Genomic DNA, 24709 nt, shown 5'->3' with positions numbered 1-24709 from the left:
ATCTACCTTATCTATGCCCCTCATTATTTTATAAACTTCTATAAGATCACCCCTAAACCTCCTACTGTCCAGGGAAAAAAGTCTCAGTCTATCCAACCTCTCCCTATAAGTCAAACCATCAAGTCCCGGTAGCATCCTAGTAAATCTTTTCGGCACTCTTTCTAGTTTAATAATATCCTTTCTATAATAGGGTGACCAGAACTGTACACAGTATTCCAAGTGTGGCCTTACTAATGTCTTGTACAACTTCAACAAGACATCCCAACTCCTGTATTCAATGTTCTGACCAATGAAACCAAGCATGCTGAATGCCTTCTTCACCACCCTATCCACCTGTGACTCCACTTTCAAGGAGCTATGAACCTGTACTCCTAGATCTTTGTTCTATAACTCTCCCCAACGCCCTACCATTAACGGAGTAGGTCCTGGCCCGATTCGATCTACCAAAATGCATCACCTCACATTTATCTAAATTAAACGCCATCTGCCATTCATCGGCCCACTGGCCCAATTTATCAAGATCCCGTTGCAATTCTAGATAACCTTCTTCACTGTCCACAATGCCACCAATCTTGGTGTCATCTGCAAACTCACTAACCATGCCTCCTAAATTCTCATCCAAATCATTAATATAAATAACAAATAACAGCGGACCCAGCACCGATCCCTGAGGCACACCACTGGTCACAGGCCTCCAGTTTGAAAAACAACCCTCTACAACCACCCTCTGTCTTCTGTCGTCAATCCAATTTTGTATCCAATTGGCTACCTCACCTTGGATCCTGTGAGATTTAACCTTATGTAACAACCTACCTTGCGGTACCTTGTCAAAGGCTTTGCTAAAGTCCATGTAGACCACGTCAACTGCACAGCCCTCATCTATCTTCTTGGTTACCCCTTCAAAAACTCAATCAAATTTGTGAGACATGATTTTCCTCTCACAAAACCATGCTGACTGTTCCTAATCAGTCCCTGCCTCTCCAAATGCCTGTAGATCCTGTCTCTCAGAATACCCTCTAACAACTTACCCACTACAGATGTCAGGCTCACCGGTCTGTAGTTCCCAGGCTTTTCCCTGCCGCCCTTCTTAAACAAAGGCACAACATTTGCTACCCTCCAATCTTCAGGCACCTCACCTGTAGCTGTCGATGATTCAAATATCTCTGCTAGGGGACCCGCAATTTCCTCCCTAACCTCCCATAACGTCCTGGGATACATTTCATCAGGTCCCGGAGATTTATCTACCTTGATGCGCGTTAAGACTTCCAGCACCTCCCTCTCTGTAATATGTACACTCCTCAAGACATCACTATTTATGTCCCCAGGTTCCCTAACATCCATGCCTTTCTCAGCCGTAAATACCGATGTGAAATATTCATTCAGGATCTCACCCATCTCTTGTGGTTCCGCACATAGATGACCTTGTTGATCCTTAAGAGGCCCTACTCTCTCCCTAGTTACTCTTTTGCCCTTTATGTATTTGTAGAAGCTCTTTGGATTCTCCTTTGCCTTATCTGCCAAAGCAATCTCATGTCCCCTTTTTGCCCTCCTGATTTCTCTCTTAACTCTACTCCGGCAATCTCTATACTCTTCAAGGGATCCACTTGATCCCAGCTGTCTATGCATGTCATATGCCTCCTTTTTGACTAGGGCCACAATCTCTCGAGTCATCCAAGGTTCCCTACTTCTACCAGCCTTGCCCTTTACTTTATAAGGAATGTGCTTACCCTGAACCCTGGTTAACACACTTTTGAAAGCCTCCCATTTACCAGACGTCCCTTTGCCTGCCAACAGACTCTCTCAATCAACTTCTGAAAGTTCCTGTCTAATACCATTAAAATTGGCCTTTCCCCAATTTAGAATTTTAACTTCTGGGCCAGACCTATCATTCTCCACAGCTATCTTAAAACTAATGGAATTATGATCACTGGTCCCAAAGTGATCCCTCACTTCTGTCACCTGCCCTTCCTTATTTCCCAAGAGGATGTCAAGTTTTGCCCCCTCTCTAGTCGGGCCATCCACATACTTTATGAGAAATTCCTCAACAAATTTCTCTCCATCCAAGCCCCTAATGCTATGGCTGTCCCAGTCAATGTTGGGAAAGTTAAAGTCCCTTACTATTACCACCCTATTTTTCTTGCAGCTGTCTGTAATCTCCTTACATATTTGCTCCTCAATTTCCTGTTGACTATTTGGGGGTCTGTAGTACAATCCTATCAAAGTGATCTCTCCCTTCTTATTTTTCAGTTCTACCCATATAGACTCAGTGGGCGAACCCTCGGATATATCCCCTCTCACTACTGCCGTGATGTTCTCCCTAATCAAGAACGCAACTCCCCCTCCTCTCTTACCTCCTGCTCTATCTTTCCTATAGCATCTGTACCCTGGAACATTGAGCTGCCAGTCCTGCCCCTCCCTTAGCCATGTTTCAGTAATAGCTATAACATCCCAGTCCCATGTACCCATCCATGCCCTGAGTTCATCTGCCTTGCCCATCAGACTTCTTGCATTGAAATAAATGCAGTTTAATCTAGACTTCCCTTGGTCTTTGCCCTGCTTTCTCAGACCATCTGTCCGGTCATGTTTTGTACACTCTCCCTTACTGCCTTTTGTTTCTGTCACCACTTTACTTCCCACTGACTTCCTGCATCGGTTCCCATCCCCCTGCCACATTAGTTTAAACCCTCCCCAACAGCACTAGCAAACACTCCCCCTAGGACATTCGTTCCAGTCCTGCCCAGATGCAGACCGTCCAATTTGTACTGGTCCCACCTCCCCCAGAACCGGTTCCAATGGCCCAGGAATTTGAATCCCTCGCTCTTGCACCATCTCTCAAGCCACGTATTCATCCCAGCTATCCTGTCATTCCTACTCTGACTAGCCCGTGGCACTGGTCGCAATCCTGAGATTACTACCTTTTGAGGTCCTACTTTTTAGTTTAACTCCTAACTCCCTAAATTCAGCTTGTAGGACCTCATCCCGTTTTTTACCTATATCGTTGGTACCTATATGCACCACGACAACTGGCTGTTCACCCTCCCCCTCCAGAATGTCCTGCAGCCGCTCCGAGACATCCCTGACCCTTGCACCAGGGAGGCAACATACCATCCTGGAGTCTCGGTTGCGTCCGCAGAAACGCCTGTCTATTCCCCTTACAATCGAGTACCCTATCACTATAGCTCTGCCACTCTTTTTCCTGCCCTCCTGTGCAGCAGAGCCAGCCACGGTGCCATGAACCTGGCCACTGTCACCTTCCCCTGGTGAGCCATCTCCCCCAACAGCATCCAAAACGGTATACCTGTTTGAGAGGGGGATGGCCACAGGGGACCCCTGCACTACCTGCCTGCACCTCTTACTCTGCCTGGTGGTCACCCATTCACTTCCTGCCTGTACACACTTTACCTGCGGTGTGACCAACTCACTAAACGTGCTATCCACGAGTTTCTCTGCATCGCGGATGCTCCACAGTGAATCCAGCCGCAGCTCCAGCTCCGAGATACGATCAGTCAGTAGCTGCAGGTGGACACACTTCATGCACACATGGTCGGCAGGGACACTGGTAGTGTCCATGACTTCCCACATCTTGCAGGAGGGGCATATCACGGGTGCGAGGTCTGCTGCCATGACTTGCCTTAGCTTAGTTACCCCTTGCACTCAAAGTGCAAAGATGTGGCTGACTCCTCTTACCTTGCCCGACCAGTTAAGATCATTAAACTTTCTCAGGCACTGAGTGGGCACATATGGGGTGGTTGAATTGGTGCTCACTTCCTTGGTCATCTCCTTCCACTGACCAGCTGCAGCTTTCCTTGGGGTTCTCCTTTTGCTGGTTCCAAAAAGGGCCTTCCTCCTCAGCCTCACCTTCTGAAGCGCCGTTTATGCTGCCTCTGTGATTTCCACTGATCTTCTACTGAAGTCACAGCAAATCAGGAGAACCCCTGTGGAAATTCTACCCTCGTATATATTGTATAAGTGTAACTGTTTACAGAAAAAGCTTAGTACATACAATTAAATGCAATCAATGAAACTTGCACTCAAAGTGCAAAGTTATGGACAGTGGCAACAAAGTATTGGTCTGTTTTATTTCAGACCTTACAAGTTGTTCTTTGAAAAATAATTATACTTATATATTCTGCACCATTTTGATTTGTTTATCCTACAACAACTACAGTAATTCAATGCTGTATTACTTAACCAAAGGAAGAAACAAAAGGCTATATTTTCATCTGTTTGCTATTCTTAGCAGAATAAATGGTATTACCCACTTTCAAAATTATATCAGAAGTTTGTGGATTCAAGCCCTGGGACTTGAGCACATAATCTAGGCTGTCACTTCTCTGAATTACTGAGGGAGTTCAGCATTGTTGGAGGTGCAGTCTTTCAGAGGAGGATTAAACCAAGGTCTTATCCAAATGTGCATCTGGATGTAAAAGATCCTGTGGCACTATTCAAAGAAGAGCAGAGAATTCACTTGGTGTCCTGTACAATATTACTCCCTCAACCAACACGAACAAAAACAGATAAACCGGTAATTTATCTTCTTTGCTGTTTGTAGAATTTTGCTGTACAATCGGCTATCATTTTTTTTGTGTAACAGTGACTGCATTTCAAAAGTCATTCAGTAAGATGTACTGATGATATGACAGACTTTCTACATGTACTTTTTCCTAAAAATAGCTGAAAAATATACCTCAAACTGAGAACCTTTGTAATCAGGTGAGTTCAATGTTGGGATGGTTTGGCAGTTAACGATGCAAGAGAAAAATCACATCAAGCATGGTATTTCATGTGTCTGTACCTAAGCTGAATTTATTTATCGCTCGGGTTGATGTATTGTTACTCCGTTGTAATACAGACTGGTACTCAATCCCAAATTATTTCTCAATAAACCTGCAGTGATTATTGCACATTGTTAATCCTTCGTTGTGATAGTCAACTCAAAATAATGTTGCAGAATACTTTGGACCTTCAAATTGGTACTGAGAGCCATTGTCAGCAAACTGAATGCAACCACTTTGTGCAGTTCAGGGTCTATTACCGTGTATATATAAAAAAGTAAATGCCCTTGGAGTGATTTGAAAGATTTAAATTCATCTCGTATCAAAAAATGGTTACAAAGGGCTTGAATTTTGCTGATTCGTGTTACTGCCTTCTGTTCGGTCCCAGGTTTTCATTAAGCACACAAAAATGCTGCACTTACCTTTGCAAATACTTTTCCACAGATTTACTGTGTATCTAACGTAAAGCATACAGCAACATCAGTTACTCGTGTAAACATTATGGCTTTGTTTTTATTGCTTCCCACAACCTAGGTTCAGATTCAATTCATATCATATCTGTGACCGTGGATTCTATAGAGGTTCTCTGTTTACACACAGGACTACCTCCACCATTGAAATTATTTATCTTTTGTTCATGCGTTGGTCCTAACATCAGAATCCTATTGTCTTGATGCCATCATGTCAGTGTGAAGTTGTTGGAGGCTAATTAGTATGGAATCCTCCTCTCAGTTTAGTTTATACCATCTTTGAACCAGACTTGGCAAAAACAAACTTAGAGGTATATTTATGTTCTGCCAGGATTCATTTAGGCCAAGGAATTTGGTAAGTTTATATTGCAAATTAGAGATTGGGCCAGTTCTGACCTCTAATTATCACTGCAGATGAAATCCTGAATGCATAAAATCTGCAAGGCTCATGCCTGTTAACCAACTTAATGGGACCCCAAAGGAGCCATTTTAAACTGTTTTAAGCACTGGCAAGATCTGTTTATTTGTAAGCAATACACATGGAGTAGAACAATTTTTATGCTTTGTTACATGTATTGCACTAGAATTACTCAGTTAACATTCAAGACATCAACCTACTGACCAAATGATATCTGTAAAACTTATGTTTTGTTAAACAAGCACTGGGGCTGATAATAATGTGAAGCTGAAATACATGGGTACCCGCTCGCTCGAAAATCAAGTACTGAGGCCTGTAATATGCCCAAGGGGTTTAGCATGTGCCAATGGAGGTGCCGAGTGCAAAGCAGCTGGGAACATTATGCACAAGCTGTGTGAGAGGCTCATTAGGCTCTTAAGCTCTATTTTGGAATGGGCACTGAAGGGGAACTGGCATTCCAATTTTTTTTTAAAGTGTGGGCACACCCCCTCCCCACCCCCCATAGCTCACAACACCCCATCACCTTGCCAGTTGCCCATTGTCCATCCCTGTCCCACCCTGGGAAAGTGCTGTGTACACAATGGGCAGCCAGCGATCTTTCATTGGCTGCTGCTTCCAGAGAATGCGACCCTGGCAATTCTTCCGTGTTGTCAGAAACACACCTGGAGTGTGATGATAGCAGAAATGAGAGAATGCAACTAACATCTTTGTAAATTTTTTCTGCACTTTCTCCAGTGTTACACTATCCTATTTATAGTATGGAGACCAGAACAGTGCACACTACTTCAAGTGTGGTCTAACTAAGGTTATATAGAACGTACATTCGGCACAACATTACCTCGTTGCTTTTGCATTCTGTTCCTCTTGAAATGAACCCCAATACTTTGCACTCAATAGATCCTTATCAACTTGTATTGCTACTTTTAGTGATTTATGTATCTGTATTCTCAGATCTCTTTGCTGCTCTATCCATTTTTTTTTATCTTCCAAGAAATAACTGGCCTCATTATCCCTCCTACCAAAATAAACCACCTTACACTTTGCTATTGAATTTCATTTGCCACTTGGCTGCCCACTCTGCAAGCCTGTTTATGTGTTCACGTGTTCATGTATTCATGTATTTTAGTGCAGTCCTCCACATTATTAACTATATTCTCAATTTGATATTATCTGCAGATTTCAACACCATACCTCCAATTTGAGTCCAAATCATTTATGTATATGGCGAATAACAGTGGTCCCAGCACGGATCCCTGTGTTCTACCACTTCCCAATTTCTGGCAGCCTGAGAAACTGCCCTTAACTCCTGCCCTCTGTTTTTAAGCTATCTTTCAATCCATTGTTCTACCTTGCCTCTGACTGCACACCTTTGTCATGAACCTCTTATGTGGCATCTTATCTTGCTAAAAAATCTTTTTTCGCTGCTATGTGCTATATAACATGTATTTTACCCAAGCGAATTGTTTCTTGTTGAATTAAATCAACTCTCCGGCAAATAATCCTAAAAACGAGTATAATATTTGAAAATATTTGCACGATACATTGAATTGCTATAATATTTAACCATGAAAACTATATTCAGAATACTTCTAGTTGTATTTTTCCTCCATTTTCGAGGGAATGTGCCGATCTGTTCCCTGGATTGTGAAGATAGAATATTTCTTCAAACCACTGTTCTATTTCAGGAAAAAAATAAGCTTGTATCATCCGTATGCCATTTTCGGAGGAAAGTTTAGTACTCGCTCGGCAAGTGGTGGTGTGGGACCCCTTTGCAGCATTCCGTCATCTTCTTCAGTGCTCTTTCTGAAAAATTAAACTGGCCTCTCTGCTTTAATGTTGATGTATATTCATAGTTTTTGAGCTTTGAATAGTAGTCTGAGAATTTATTATAGAGGATGGAGATTGGCATACCATTTAAAATGATTCCAAAAGAAATGCAGCCGAAAGCAAAAGTCCTTCCAAGGATTGTTTCTGGACAGACGTCTCCATAGCCTACTGTGGAAATGCTAACCTGTAATTAAATAAAATCCTTATTCAGTAGGTATCTTGATAAAATGGTCAATGTTTTTAACAGACTCCAAATCATGCATTAATCTTAGGGGCTATCAACTGTGTGGGAGTATTAAACTATGGTTTCAGAAGAGGTGGGCATTGGATCAAAAGATTAGACCAAGCTGAGGAGGGAAGAGAACAGAATCTACTAAATGGAGATCGGCAGAGCTGGGAAATTTGAGAAGGGAGAAGAATCTATTAATGGAGGATAGAAATGGAAGATTAGGGCTAGATCTCAGTTACAGAAAAGGCTAGAAATGGTAGACCAGTTTGTAAAGATGGGGAAGGGGTAAGATAAAAACCCACTAATGGAGGACAAATATAAAGGATAGCAGAGATGGGGCAACAGAAAATGAATCAAGATAGAACCCTCTGTGGAAAGATACTGCCAGGTGATATAGTCCAGCATTTTTATGCTGAAGTAGGGAGACTTTGATTGATTCCTGGGATGAGAGGGTTGTCCTATGAGGAGAGATTGAGTAGAACGGGCCCATATTCTCTGGAGTTTAGAAGAATGAGAGGTGATCTCACTGAAACCTAACAAATTGGCAAAAATAGCCTGAGGAGGAGTTCATAGAATATATTTGGGACTGTTTCTTAGACCAATACGTTGGGGAACCAACCAGGGAATAGGCCATTTTGGATCTGGTAATGGGTAACGAAACAGGATTAATTAATGATCTCAAAGTAAAGGAGCCCTTGGGAAGCAGTGATCGTAACATGATAGAATTTCACATTCAGTTTGAGAGTGAGGATCTTGGGTCTGAAACTTGTATTAAACTTAAATAAGGGCAATTACAAAGGAATGAGGGTGGAATTGGCTAAAGTGGACTGGGTAAACAGATTAAATGGTATGATGGTGGATAAGCAGTGGCAAACATTTAAAAAGATATTTCATGACTCGCAACAAAAATATATCCCTGTGAGGAGCACAGACTCCACAAAAAGGGTGAACCAACTATGGCTAACTAAGGAAGTCAAGAATGGTATCAGGTTAAAAGAAAAAGCATACAACATGGCAAAAATTACTGGTAAGCCCGAAGATTGGGAAACTTTAAAAACCAGCATAGGATGACTTAAAGAATAATAAAGAGGGAGAAAATAAATTATGAGAGTAAACTAACAAGAAATATAAAAACTGACAGTAAAAGCTTCTACAAGTATATAAAAAGGAAGAGGGTAGCTAAAGTAAACATTGGTCCTTTAGTGGATGAGACTGGGGAAATAATAATGGAAATCAAGGAAATGGCAGAGGAATTGAACAGATATTTTGTATCTGTCTTCACAATATAAGACACTAATAACATACCAATAATAGTAGATAATCAAGGGGCAAAGGGGAGGGAGGAACTAAAAACAATCACTATCACTAGAGAAAAAGTACTAGGTAAACTAATGGGTCTAAAGGCTGACAAGTCCCCTGGACCTAATGGCTTGAATCCGAGGGTCTTAAAGGAAGTGGCTACAGAGATAATGGATGCATTGGTTGTAATCTTCTGGAATTCACTAGATTCTGGAAAGGTCCAAGCAGATTGGAAAACCGCAAATGTAGCACCCCTATTCAAGAAGGGAGTCAGACAGAAAGCAGGTAACTATAGACCAGTTAGCCTAACATCTGTCATTGGGAAAATGCTAGAAACCATTATTAAGGAAGTAGTAGCAGGACATAATACAATCAAGGAGAGTCAACATGGTTTTATGAAGGGGAAATCGTGTCTGACAAATTTATTAGAGTTCTTTGAGGAGGTAACGGGCTGGGTGGATAAAGGGGAACCAATGGATACAGTATATTTGGATTTCCAAAAGGCATTTGATAAGGTGCCACATAAAAGGTTGCTGCACAAGATAAGAGCTCATAGTGTTGGGGGTAATATACTGGCATGGATAAAGGATTGGCTAACTAACAGAAAACAAAGAGTCAGGATAAAAGGATAATTTTCAAAATGGCAATCTGTAACTAGTGGGGTGCCGCAGGGATCGGTGCTGGGGCCTCAACAGTATATATCAATGACTTGGATGAAGGAACAGCGTGTATTGTGGCCATATTTGCTGACGACACAAAGATAGGTGGAAAAGCAAGTTGCGAGGAGGACATAAAGTGTCTGCAAAGGGATATTGACAGGTTAAGCAAACGGGCAAAAATTTGGCAGATGGAATACAATGTGGGAAAATGTGAAGTCATCCACTTTGGGAGGAAAAATAAAAAAGCAAAATATTATTTAAATGGAGAAAAACTACAAAATGCTGCGTACAGAGGGATTTGGGTGTCCTCGTACATGAAACACAAAAATTCAACATACAGGTGCAGCAAGTAATCCAGAAGGCAACCGGAATATTGGCCTTTATTTCGAGGGGGATGGAGTATAAAAGCAGGGAAGTCATGCTACAACTGTACAGGGTGCTGGTGAGACCACACCTGGAGTACTGCGTACAGTTCTGGTGTCCTTATTTAAGGAAGGATATACTTGCATTGGAGGCAGTTCAGAGAAGGTTCACTGAGTTGATTCTGGGTATGGAAGGGTTGTCTTATGAGGAAAGATTGAACAAGTTGGGTTTATACCCATTGGAGTTTAGAAGAATGAGAGGAGATCTTATTGGAACATACAAGATTCTGAGGGGACTCGATAGGGTAGATGCTGAGAGGATGTTACCCCTCATGGGAGAATCTAAAACTAGGGGGCATAGTCTCAGAATAAGGGGTTGCCCATTTGAGACGGAAATGAAGAATTTCTTCTCCCAGAGGGTTGTGAATCTTTGGAATTCTTTACCCCAAAAAGCTGTGGAGGCTGAGTCATTGAATATATTCAAGGCTGAGTTAGACAAATTTTTGATCAGCAAGGGAGTCAAAGGATATGGGGAAAGGGCGGGAAAGTGGAGTTGAGGTAAAAATCATTTTGGCCATGATCTCATTAAATGGCGGAACAGGCTCGAGGGGCCAAATGGCCTACTCCTGCTCCTATCTCTTATGGTCTTACGGTCTTAAAAGATTCTGAGGGGTCTTGACAGGGTAGATGCTGAGAGGTTGTTTCCCCTGGCTGCAGAATCTAGAACTAGGGACATAGTCTCAGAATAAGGGGTCTGCCATTTAAGACTGAGATGAGGAGGAATTTCTTCGCGGGGTTGTGAATCTTTGGAATTCTCGACCCCAAAGGGCTGTGGATACTGAGTCATTGAGTATATTCAAGGCTGAGATAGATAAATATTTGGACTCTAAGGGAAGCAAGGGATATGTGGATCAGGCGGGAAAGTGGAGATGATGTCTAAAATCAGCCATGATCTTATTGAATGGCAGAGCAGGCTCGAGGGACCATATGGCCTACTCCTGCTCCTGTTTCTTATGTTCTTATTTAGAGCCAATGCCAACATAAAACACTTGGACTGTTCATATAACAGCACAGATGTTTTGTTTAAGGTTGTGACTTTTGCCATAAGCATACTCATAGCCATACTATTGCAGGCAAAATAATTTGCTATTGGAATAATTTGAGAGGGAAGTGGAATCCTGAAAAAATGGGATTTCACTGCTGAAAATAGATTAAAAAGGAGGATGTCTTCTAAAGGTTGGAGATACTACTTAGTTTTTTTAAAAAAACAAAGGGATTGAGGTGTACTTTATACAGAATCAGGTCATTCCCTCCTCGACCATTTTGTAACATAAGGTATACAGAGAGGCTGTGGGTGTCCCAGAGTTGGTTCAATAACTGCATTAAGATTTGACACTTTGGATCAATATGGGAGCCGATCTAGAGCTACTCAACCCTGAAAAACTCTGCAGTCTGAGTATGTACCCAGGGATAGTACACAGCAGGTAGTGTGTTTTTTTCAGTGGCATATCAACTCTGGGGCCTTGCTGAAGTGCTGGCTCCCATTGTAGTGTATGGTTATAAATGGAAATAAACATATGGGAGGTGATGCAGAATTATTTGTACTGTAAGTCCTGTTCTGACCCCATAACCTCTCCATCACCAAGACCGTCTACTTCCACCTCCGTAATATCAGCTGTTTCCATCCCTGCCTCAGCCTATCTATTGCTGAAACCCTCTTCCACGCTTTTGTTACCTCCAGATTCGACTAATCAATGCTGTCCCGGCCGACCTCTCATCTTCCGCCCTCCGTAAACTTGAGCTTATCCAAAACTTTGCCGCCCGTATTCTAACTCGCACCAAGTCCCATTCACCCATCACCCCTGTGCTCGTTGACCTACATTGGCTCCCAGTCTGGCAATGCTGTGCATTTAAAAGTCTCATCCTTTGTGTTCAAATCTCTCCATGGCCTCACCCCTCCCAATCTCTGTAACCTCCTCCAACCCTACAATCCTCTGAGAACAATGCGTTCCTCCAATTCTGGCCTCTTGTGTGTCCCCGATTTCCTTCGCCCCACCATTGGCAGCCGTTTTTTTCAGCTGTCTCGGCCCTAAGCTCTGGAATTTCCTCCCTAAACCTCTCCGCCTCTCTGCCTCTCCTCCTTTAGGACACTCCTTAAAACCTACCTCTTTGTCCAAGCTTTTGGTCACCTGTCCTAATATCTCCTTATGCAGCTCGGTATCAAATTTTGTCTGATAACGCTCCTGTGAAGCGCCTTGGGACGTTTTACAATGTTAAAGGCGCTATAGAAATGCAATTCATTGTTGTATACTGTAATTTGAGCATTCTTCTTAGAATATTTCTTTCAGACCTGTAACTTCTACTTCACATTAGTAACAAGATTTCAGATTAATTTTCACTTTCATCTGTTGATTTCACCTTTCAGATAAAATTATGCTTTTAATTCCTTAATCAAAGATCATTCTTTCACAGTTGTCTTAGCTAGCCTGACAACCAACCAAATCACCTCATTCCTTTTTACAATGATAAAAAGTATTGTATAGATAACATGAAGCCATTAAGGTCATAATTGTCATTGTTCTCTATTTGCCCAATTAGCTCAATGGGCCAAGGTGGCTCAACCAGTAAGTAGAAAGTGTGCAGGAGGCTGTGAATTCAAATCATGCTCTGAGGTATTGAATCAAATTTTAGAATTAATTTATGAATTTCTCAACAGTTCTTTTTTGAAATGCAATATCTAAACCTCATTATAAAAGTACAGTAGATTTTAAAGCTGGATCTAACCTTGCATTTGACACTCATATATGAGGCCGCTGGAGAGAAGAGAGCGTGAATGTGAGGAGCATAAAAGGTGAATCTGACATTTCTTATCACTTGTCATCTCAGCAGGAAATGTGAATGACCATAAAGGAGCAAGCCAATAGTAGCTGTCATTCATAAACATGATGGACAAGGAAAAGGTATAAAAACTAATCTCCAATAAAAAGACATGTCAGACAGATTAAGCGGGGAAGCAGATAGGAATGGTGATTCACTATTGCATACAAGAGAAAAATTGTGAGTTAATAATTTCATTATTAAATTAAATTTTGCATAAAATGCAGAGGTAAATGATGTAAGCAGGTTTTAAATTAAGTCTAACCTCATATTAGGCAGGACAATGGCTTTCATCACCCCCACCCAAACTGGTGTCCTCCATCGCTGGCAGGTGGCTCACTGATTCCTAACTGCCCCATATAACTGGACCGCTTTCGGTTGGGGGAGGATTTGCTCAGGCTATATTCCCCCCCCCGCCCACCACTTCCTGGTTCCCATGCAGACTTCCATTGGCCCCCTGTTTTGTAAAAAAACAATTCCAGCAATTCATCAAGGGTCCAGGATACTTCCCTGGCTTGGACCCTTCCCAGTGGGGCCACCTGAAGGTCAGTACACCTAATATCACTTGATGTACCAGGCTCCAGTGCAACGCCAGGTCCTGACTGAGTCAGGGAAGTGGAAACTCCCAACATAGGGAGTCCCTACCCCTGGGGCTGACCCCTTGATGTCATTTGCCTTGGAAGGGTTGGGCAGAGATTCCGCCCCTTACCAGGCTGGTTGGAAAAACCTGCAAACCGCTGAGAGCCAGTGCAACTGGGTTCTACTGGACTCCCACCAGAGTTACAGGAGCGCTCACTGTAAGCGGGTTGGCCACACATTCCCTGCAAGGACAAACATAATTTTTGTAATATTTAATATTGAACCTGATAAGGGCCTTAAGCTCTCTCTTTGGAGTGGCAGGGTGTTACACTGATCTTCAAGTACCTCAATGGGGCTACTGTCTTTGTTGCACCTCTCCAGCCATGGCTGCTCCGCCCCCGCCCCACCCCAGCCTCCATTATTCCAATGACCCTATCCCTGAGATTTGAGATGAGGTCAACACCCTTACAGTTGCCAGCTAGAAGTGTCACCTAGTGCCTCCTGACCATTAAACTGAATTCCTCCACCATTACAATGTCATGCAGGTTACAACATACTATAATGATCCTGGAAACCTTCAATGGATTATACTGAAGGACAGCTTCAGATTGGTCCAAGCACTTGAATCTCTGCTTAAGCATCCCAGTGGTGTTCTCTATAGTGACTGAGGCATGAGCCTTGTTATGCTGCTGCTCAGCAACAGTGAAAGAGCCCACAGTGATGTCATTGGCCACGGCAATAGTGGGTTGCCAAGGTCTCCTAGCAGCCAGCCACTTGTTCCTTGCACTTCCTCAAACAATGATGGGATGGGCGATTGCTTGAGTATAGAGTCATGCAAACTGCGAGGGAACCTGGCCTTGACCTGCATAATTTTATGCTGGTGGTCGTACACAAGTTGCACGTTTACCTCTTTCTATTCATGTCAGAGACATTTCTCATGGAAGGAACACAAAGCCTCACATGGGTCTTACCTATGACTCACTGAATCTAGGGGAGGCCTACTAGGCTGTAGAAGCCAAGACTTGCTGCTCCCTGGCATCTATGATAAAACTACATGATGGTTGGCCCTGGCAAACAATACATTGGTATTGTGCTGGATACCACGATGGACAGCAAGCTGGCTGTGCCACCTGTAGCCTCTTAAAAAACCTCCAGTAGCAAAAAAAAAGTTCTTGAACGAGGTTGCAGGTTTCTGCTAACAGATGGTACAATTCTCTGCTCACTTCGCGACTGAAACAGAACCTCTGCAAGCACTGTGGTTCGCTTTGGTTCAAAAAAATTCCTTTGGAGATGATATACCCATTCAGCTGGGTACCTGTTAGTTGGAGCTCTCCTCCTCTGGTGCTGTCTGACTGCTCAGGCATCCTGCAGAATATCCAGGCAACACATAATAAGAGGGGTTCCAAAAGCGACCCCCCATTGCACAATAGGGTTTCCTCCCAGCATCTAAACCCCTCTCAAACATCTCCCAAGTTTAATTATTTTTGACAAAGCCTATGAGGTGAATAAAGAACTAATTTATCACTTTCTCCCTATGCAATTGAAGAGTCAAGCCACAGTGCTCAAGAAGAACTTTGCATTTCACAGTGCCCTCGTTTTATGGGGTAGCTTGCACATGACCTGTGACTGGCACTGTGCCTGGAAATCAAATCGCAGGTCTATCCAATGTCATAAATATGGTTGAGTAAGTTAATTTACATTGCATTTTATATTTACATTTAATTTACATTTACATTGCAGCAGGGACTTCTGAGAAGCATGACATTTAGAGCAGTGCTATGGAACTGAAGGCCCAGAACCATGGGCCTTTGCCCACATTGCCGATTCTCTGCACCATTTCTTGGGCACTCCTGAGGCACTGGAGCTAAGAAAATCAGCTCTATATTGTCCATGTTCCACAAAGAATCATATTTTGGAAGTAATGGATGAGCTAGGCCCTAAGTCATAAACAGAATCCTTGGCTATAAGGAACATTAAAATCAATCCAAAAGTATATTACTTGAGAATTAATGGTTGAGGTATCAACTCTGGCAGCCATTTGATACTGACAAGACCATAAGATGACCAACATTTCTTCCCTTGGTTGGGAGAAGGATATGAGTAACATTATAGAGCAGTGGTTTGTGCCAAAAGAGAATGACACTGAGGCAAAGGATACTCTGAATGCTTTGCCATTAACATGAAAGCCAAGAACTATGGAGCTGGCATGAAAGCTAAAGTGCCAGAGTTGGGTCTTCTGTTGAGGTGGCCCTGCCAGTGAAGGCCAGTGGCATCCCTTGCCCAGCTGTTGATTTTGACTACCTGTAAGAATTCATTAGCTTCCTCCTTCTTGTCAAGTCTATTCCCTGACTGGATAACATTTCAAAGTAAACTAGGAATCAATCTGCCTGACTATATTGGTGCATTATTAACTAGTTCAGAAAGTTTAGAGTCAGGTTTAGAGTCAGGAGGTGACTTTAAGCTTTAAGAACACACCTAAGAGCAGGTTACCTGCTCTCTCATTCTGCAAAGAAAGAGGACCTAAAGAGAAAATGAAGCGTGATGTATAGGTATGCAAAATTACACTGAAGCAGAGAGGGAAGTTGGAGCACTCATTTTATGATCTCACCGTAACTACAGCAACAAACCTGCATCTATCTTTATGAATGGACAAAAGGCCTAAAAAATGTAGGTTACAGGTGAAGTGGTTTGTGCCGAGAGAATCAAATAGAAAGAATGAAAGGCAAATGGAAAAATCCAGAGCAAAAAATGGTATAATGAATAAATGAGAACGGCAGAGATAGGCTGGTGCTAGTCCAGGATTTTCAAGCCCTGAGTTGTAAAAGCAAACACCACACTAGATGGGAGTTCATATTTTACATTGGCCTTTTACATTGTTAGAGGAAAACAGATGTATAAAAAAGACAGTGAAGGAAAAAACAATTGAATAACAGTAAAACCATTAACACCATGAAACAAAGGAACAAGACACAAAATTGAACAGTGACTACTGTCGAGGAATTAGTGTGTGAAACAAAAAGTGGAATTGAAAACAAAAACTAAAGTGAAAAACAGCACACATAAGCCAGAAGAGATCAACTGATTTTAGTCAAACCACTTTGGCTGTGCTTATTAATGCGAACCTAACTGCTCTAGAAAGATATGATTTTGTTACATCAGAGAAAGCTGAAGCTATCTGCGTTCAAGCGGCAAAGACTGACTATTGGTACTTGTTATAGACCTCCAGGTCAAGGAGCTCATTGTGATGAAGCGCTCTGGAAACAAATTACTAAAGCTTCTGAAACAGGTGATGTCTGTTTGATGGGGGATTTTCATTTGCCAAGAATTCAATGGCACAATGGTGAGCTATCTAATGTTGAGCGCAGGACAGCTAAAAGATTTATGCAAATCATACAAAGACTGTTTCTGAACTCAACACATTAATAAGGTAACCAGAGGTAGTCATATATTTGATTTAGTGTTCTGCAGTAATCCTAACACATTGTCAGATTTCCATGTGAGAGAATATCTGGGCAATAATGACCATAATATTATTAGATTTTAGTTGATCAGTAGAACCAAAGGTACTGAAAATTCAATATTAATTACAGATTTTAAAAGGGTTAAACTTTATTAAAATGGCCAAAGACTTGTATCAGGTCAATTGGTCAACTCTATTAGGTTGGGAAATTACCAATACTGAAGAAAAATGGAATATCTTTACATAGAAACATAGAAAATAGGAGAAAGAGTAGGCCATTCAGCCCTTCGGGCCTGCTCCACCGTTCAAAATGATCATGGCTGATCGTCTAACTCAGTACCCTGTTCCTGCTTTTTCCCCATATCCCTTGATCCCTTTAGCATTAAGAAATATATCTATCTCCTTCTTGAATACATCTAATGACTTGGCCTCCACTGCCTTCTGTGGTAGAGAATTCCACAGGTTCACCACCCTCTGAGTGAAGAAATTTCTCCTCATCTCGGTTCTAAATGGCATACCCTGTATCCTGAGACTGTGACCCCTGGTTCTGGACTCCCCAGCCATCGGGAACATCCTCCCTGCATCTAGTCTGTCTAGTCCTGTTAGAATTCTATATGTTTCGTTGAGATCACCTCTCATTCTTCTAAACTCAAGTGAATATAGGCCTAGTCGACCCAATCTCTTCTCATACCTCAGTCCTGCCATCCCAGGAATCAGTCTGGTAAACCTTCGTTGCACTCCCTCCATGGCAAGGACATCCTTCCTCCACACAATACTCCAGATGTGGTCTCACCAAGGCCCTGTACAACTGCAGTAAGACATCCCTGTTCCTGTACTCAAATCTTCTTGCAATGAAGGCCAACATAGCATTCGCCTTCCTAACTGCTTGCTGCACCTGAATGCTCGCTTTCTGCGACTGGTGTACAAGGACACCCAGGTCTCGTTGCACCTCCCCTTTTCCCAATCTATCACCATTCAGATAATAATCTGCCTTTCTGTTTTTACAACCAAAGTGGATAACCTCACATTTATCCATGTTATACTGCATCTGCCATGTTCTTGCCCACTCACCCAACTTGTCTAAATCACATTGGAGCCTCTTTGCATCCTCCTCACAGCTCACATTCCACCCCAGCTTTGTGTCGTCTGCAAACTTGGAAATGTTACATTTAGTTCCCTCATCCAAATCATTGATATATATTGTGAATAGCTGGGGCCCAAGCACTGATCCTTGCGGTACCCCACTAGTCCCTGCCTGCCACCCGGAAAAAGACCCGTTTATTCCTACTCTCTGTTTCCAATTCTCAATCCATGCCAGTATATTCCCCCCAATCCCATGTGCTTTAACTTTGCACACTAACCTCAAAAGCCTTCTGAAAATCCAAATACACCACATCCACTGGTTCTCCCCTATCTATTCTACTAGTTACATCCTCAAAAAACTCCAGTAGATTTGTTAAACATGATTTCCCTTTCATAAACCCATGCTGACTTTGTCCAATCCTGTTAATGCCCTCCAAGTGTTCTGTTATCACATCTTTTATAATAGACCCTAGCATTTTCCCCACTACTGATGTTTGGCTAACCGGCGTCATAAAAGCATATTAAAGCACAAGGAAGCCATATATGTCCCAAAAGTTAAAAGAAGGACACATGGTAAGACAGCGAAAATGGTTGACTGGTCATGTACAAGGACAAATTAGACTTAAAAAAGATGTGTATCGTGCAACAAAAGCTGCTATTAGAGCAGCTAAAATGTCAGTGGAGAAGAAGATAGTGGACAATTGTGGTAATCACGATAAAAAATCTTTTTAGCTCTGTCAGGAGTCAGAGGGCCGTTAAAGGTTGGCATAAGGCCATTGAATTATTCCTCAGGACAGATTCAAATAGATTACCAGGGCATGGCAGAAGTTTAAAATGATTACTTTGCATCAATCTTCACTGCTATGGATGACGCTCAATTACCAGCAATGAGTTGCATTGTTGACACGAAAATTGTACAAATTAAAATAGCTGAGGATATCAGCTTGAATAGATTTAGAAACCTCAAAATAGATTGGGCTGCTGGTCCAGGTGACATTGACCCGAAGGTGCTTAAAGAGATGGGATTGTGCTTTGCGAGCCCCTTACCCATATCTTTAACAGCTCGCTAGAGTTGAGGATTGTTCCCTTGCACTGAAAGGATGCTCATGTAGTTTTGATTTTCAAAAAGTGCGACAAGATCCAGGGAACTATAGGCCCATTACTTTGACTTCAATCATAGGTAACATACTGGAAGGGATCATAAGAGGTGCTCTCTATAGTCACCTGGATAGAAAAGGAATTATCAGTGACATTCAACACAGCTTCTGGAAAAGAAAGGTCGTGTCTTATTAATTGGATTGAATTTTTTAAACAAGTTACTAGGTTGGTGGATGAGGATGGCCCAGTAGACATTTTCCACTTGGATTTTCAGTAAGCCTTTGATAAGGTACCGCACAGGTTACTCTACAAGATGGAATCTTGTGGAATTGGTGGTAAGTTGTTGCAGTGGATTAAGAATTGGCTGTATCCCCGCAGGCAGAAAGTTGTTATTAATGGCTGTGAATCTGCTTGGAGACCGGTTACCAGTTATGGCCCACAGGAATCAGTGTTAGGGCCATTGCTTTTTACTATCTTCATTAATGACCTGGATGTAGGTGTTGGGGGAACAGTCTGCAAGTTTGCGGATGATACGAAGATCTGTGCAAGTGTTAAGACCGTGAATAAGAATAAACTACTGCAAGCAGATCTTGATGTGATGGCGAATGGGCTCCTGTTTGACAAATGGTATCTAACGTCGATAAATGTGGTGTTATGCACGTGCACAGGATCAACACAAAGTATATTTATATCATACGGGGTACAGAACTGAAGTTTGTTGAAGAAGAAAAAGACCTTGGTGTTATAGCACCCAATTCTCTTCAGGTTCATGACCAATGCCACGAAGCAGTAGCCAAAGCAAATAGAGTATTAGGTTGCATTGCCAAGACAATTCAATATAAAACAAAACACATAATTTTGTCCTCATGTAAGACTTTGATTAGACCTCACATAGAATACTGTGGCCAGATTTGGTCCTCTCAGATGATGGGTGATATTGGAAAATTTCAGACGAGGGCTCCAAGAACGATTACCAGCTGAAAAAATCTTAGTTACCCAGATAGGCTTAAAAAGCTGGGTCTGTTTACTTTAAAGATTCGTAGACTCTGGGATGATTTGATAGAGGTTCTTAAAATAATGAAGGGAATAGACTGTGTTCATTTTGACAGATTATTTCAATTAGATAGATTAGGGAGGACCAGTGTCATGGGTATACATTACACAAGGGCAGAACTAGGTTAAATGTCAGGAGGCCTTCTTTTCCCAGAGGAAAGTATTGGTCTTTTGCTGTGACTCATTTCGTGTGTTCATAAAATCTTCTTCCATAATTTTCCTTAATTGCTGGTTCATTCTCCATCCCATTGTTGTCCTCACCTCTTATGGACTGATAATGGCAGTCCTTTCTCCCTGCTATTAATAAGGATACAATATAAAATAACAATTTCAACACAAAACAGTCCACAATTTGGTACAAATTGACACTGAATTGTTTGTGCCAATCAAAGGAGTTATAAGGATGGTTTGAGGGAAAATGAGAAAATTCACATTTGGGTCAACGTGAAGTCCACATTAGCATAGCATAGGCCAGATGCATAACACTTTTCTGTGGTCGCAGTCATGACATACTTTAAGGGCACAGTAGAGGGAGCTTAACTCTGCATTTGACCCATGCACCTAACCAGAGAGGGTTGATAGAGAAAATTGATGCCCCTAGATTGATTGTCCTCACAAATCATCACATAAAGATATTTTGAATTTAGCGATACCTCATCCCTCGCATTCCACTTTTATCCTTGAAGGTAGTTACTTATTAAACAAAGTGACCCTTCCCCATTAGTTCAGGAATTGTTAAATTGTACTCACCGCAGCCCACCACCAGGCATGGGGTATGGATGTAAAATTAGTCCCTGGGACATCATGTTCAACAGAGAAGACCAGAGCAGAAAAGGAAAATATGCCCATTGCTATAAAGAGGAAAAGGCAGCCAACCTGCTGGTAACATTGCTTCAATGTGAAACCAAATGCCCTCAGTCCAGTGGAATGCCGGGCAAGTTTTAAAATCCGAAAAATTCTCATCAGTCTCATGATCCTCAGCACTTGGCCAACTTTTCCCACTCTGCCCACTCTCTCGATATCCTGATCATGCCTCCCATAGTCTTCATCCTCAAAACATTCTAGGGTGATCTGGAGATAAAAGGGGAGGATTGCGATAAGATCAACTGTATTTAGAACACTTCGTGCAAACTTCTCAATATCTGGCGTGGACACTACTCTTAGCAGGTACTCTGTAGTAAAGAAAATGATGCAAATGGTTTCCACATGCTCCATGTAGGTATGTCCACTCATTTGGCCAGCTGGAGTTGTATACTGCATTTCTTCAACTGTATTCAAGGCCATGGCTACAATGGAGATTAGTACGAACATACTGGAAGCCACTGCCATCACCTTAGCTGTAACCGAAGAGAAAGGTTTTTCCACTAAGTTCCAGATTATTCTTCTCTGGTGACCATACAGCAAATTTCTGAAGTGGTCCTCATCTTCTTCCATTTCAACTTCAGCTTCGAGCTCTCGCTGTATCTTTAGCTGCTCATTCAACTCATCTTGTCTCTCTTCAAAGGAGATTCTGCAGCACCTATTACTGTTTTTGATCCGTATACCCCAGTAGTGGAGCTCTTCAATAAAGTTTCTGGGGCAGAGCTCATTTTTGATCCACAAAACCTCTGCCTTGTAGAAGTTAAAGATATGGTGGAAAATTGCAGGATCTCGATCAAAGAAATATTCATTGTTTTTTACATTGTAGTCATCACACAGATCTAATTTCCTCATGGAATCAGTGTAAGTAGCCAATTTTCCAATTCTGGTCTTGGGAAACCGGGCAGCTGCACGGTAGCTGATCCAGAATATTTTGCCTCCAACGTTAACATTCAACTTATAATCATTTGTAGAAGAGCCTGGTTTGTACTGGGGGACAGTTGGTAACTCTTCACCAGAATCAGAATCAGAATCATCATCATATTTAACTTCATAGATTACAGACCCAAGATCTTGCATGGAGCTCCATGGTTTCAAGGAGTTTTCTTTCACAAATGCCAAGTCACTCCCTTGTTGCTTAGTCGTATTTAAACTCTCTCCTAGTTTGCAGTTTGCAAACAGACTCTGCCGTCTTTGCTTGAGTTTTAACATTTCTGTCTGCTGTTGCTTCTTGAAAAGAACTTATCCGGTCAATCAAAGTGGCAAGTGGATTGAACTGCATTAGGTTGACTAAACCAGAAAGTACTAAAGACGTGTTCAAGAAATGCTGCTGACCCCATTAATGTGCTGACAGAATGGATCTAAGAGCTTAGGTGGTGATTTAGATATTATCCTATTTCAGCTGCTTCCTCCCACTGCCACTGACATATTTGATTTGTGCTCACTGATCAATCTATTTTTTGGCTGGAGGGGCAGGGTGGTGAACAGCTCAGACAAAGTATTTCTTGTGTTATTGTCAATCTTGGAAATTATGCTATTCATCCCTAACCTATCAGTTTTACCAATAATCTATTATAGGACTCCTTATGCTATTAACTTGATAGCAGCATACTGACATCAGTAAGTGCTCAATAGTGACATTACAATGTAAGATAATGAAAAGTTTGTTTTGAATTAATAATGCATGCTGTGATTTCAGTGCATCATAAGACTGTGTGTATAATACATGTGTGCCTCTATTTTCTACTATCCAAATAGGGTTTCTGCAATGGTTATATGGCAAGAATGAGTAAGAGTAATCCTGAAACTAGGCCACTCAGTACAAACAAGATGAAAAGGAACTATAGTTATGAAGATTAAAAAATTGCAATGTTTGGCCTTTTCTTTTTCCCCTTCCAACTGATGTGAAATAGTAAGTACAGTGTACCCTGTTAACACATATTGACAACAATTCACGGACTGTCCACGACTGCTCTTGTAACTTAATCCTGTTTACTATCTTCCTCCTATCCACATTTGCCTTTATCCAGGTGGTATATTTTGGGGTTTTTATAGTAGGTAGCTTCCTTAGGTTCAGTGTCACTGGCCACCCCTGGAAGTGGATCTTGTGCCATCAACAAACCAGAATGTATCTTTACGCCCAATAACTAGGCAAATGGAGCGAGACCCCAATTTTGAACATGTCATTGTACTCCACTTTAATGGAATATATCATGTGCTGCCATGTGATCTCGTCTTCAGTAGGCAGAAAAATATCGATTCTATCAAACCGTGGCCTAGCCTAAATACCACTAGGCAAATTTATTAACACTAATCATGGTCCCATAATGTTGCATATGGAGAGTCAAGACTAAATATAGTCTTCAGGTGAAATGGGATTAGAGGCCAGGACATAATTGGAACAGGGTGTGCGGATGTAATTATGTCCCCAATTTAAAATTATACATTCTGCCCTTATTTTTATGTATCCATTAGAAATTCCTATGCCCAAACTTATAATGGAAACAGCCTATAGGAACTTGCATCACTGTGGTTGCACCCTTCCCCTAGTGGTGGCGCTGCAGAGGGGGGAAGTAGAAATAATGGGCCAGAAATCGCGCAGAGCGGCGAGGCAACGCTCACCGCAGCTCCTGCGAATTAAGTTAATGAAAATACTGACTGTGGGCTCTATGGCGTGAATTGCTTGATTTTGAACTTTAAAAAAATTGTGCACTATCAACCCAGCCTCTGAGCAGCGTGAGCTGATGGGCATGGAACAGTCTGTGAGGATAGAAGACACGTCCACAAAACCTGTCAGGAAGAGAAGTCACTCCCACAGATTCAGGCTGCATTGCTCAAGCAGGCAAGCAGACTTCATTCATTTAAAGTTAGTATTCTGGATGCGATTGTAAATAAAAATGTTAATATTTTTTTATAATAGGCCAAAGAAATAATTGAATTAAATTAAAGAGACAGAAGGGAAAAATAAAAAAAATGTTTTAATTTTTAGGAATTTTATTTTAATGACCAAAAGCTAGTAGAATAAGGAGTAATATGAGACTCCACATTTTTAAAAGTTAATTTTTAGTTGTTTGGCAGTCATTAAGACTAACCAGGCTTTTAAAACTTAGTTTAGACCAGGTATTTTTAAGTGTACCTGTTTGGCGTAATTAGTTTCTTTCCAGCTGGGCAGATGAGCAAGTTTGCGATTTTTCAATGATTTCTCTGACTGCAGCGTGTGATGGCTCTTTAATTCAAAGCTGTCAAATCGCCAGCAAACCACTCGGAGCAAGTTCACAATTTCCACGTCTTACGCATGTGCAAACGAGGGAACTTGCTCCTTCAATTCACCACTAAAAATGGAGAGTGCTGTTGAGCTCCTCTGTTATTTCAGGAGCAATTTCTGCCCAAAATGTGTTGGGGAGGGGAGTCTTGGGAAAATCGAACAGCATGCGCAAATGCACAAAAGTGGGAGCAGGATTAAACACAGCAGAAGAGTAACAATTTTTAAAAAAACGTTGGGAGTAAAAAGAAATGGCCAGAGTAAGCAAGACTAAAAGAAACAGAAATACTGGGAGCAGGAGATAGAACGAGAAACACTGGGAACTGGACTAGCAGTTAAAAAAAGCAAGAAACAGCGAGAGTTCTGTGAAAAAGAGCAGAGCGGGAGTATAAAAAGAAAG

At 41.8% G+C, this 24709-nt stretch overlaps 1 protein-coding gene across 1 annotated transcript; it reads right to left on the bottom strand.

The window, feature by feature from the left end:
• Window positions 1-7395: 7395 nt before the first annotated feature.
• Window positions 7396-22259, bottom strand: kcnv2a (potassium channel, subfamily V, member 2a). Its single transcript, XM_067982328.1, has 2 exons — window positions 20940-22259; window positions 7396-7674 (listed from the first exon to the last, which is right to left on the bottom strand). The coding sequence occupies exons 1-2, from the start codon at window positions 22257-22259 to the stop codon at window positions 7396-7398; spliced, it is 1599 nt and encodes a 532-aa protein (XP_067838429.1).
• Window positions 22260-24709: the final 2450 nt, after the last annotated feature.

The sequence above is a fragment of the Heptranchias perlo genome, chromosome 4 (genome assembly GCF_035084215.1).
Source record: "Heptranchias perlo isolate sHepPer1 chromosome 4, sHepPer1.hap1, whole genome shotgun sequence".
Lineage (NCBI taxonomy): Eukaryota > Metazoa > Chordata > Chondrichthyes > Hexanchiformes > Hexanchidae > Heptranchias > Heptranchias perlo.
This window is presented reverse-complemented; position numbering and strand designations above follow the sequence as displayed.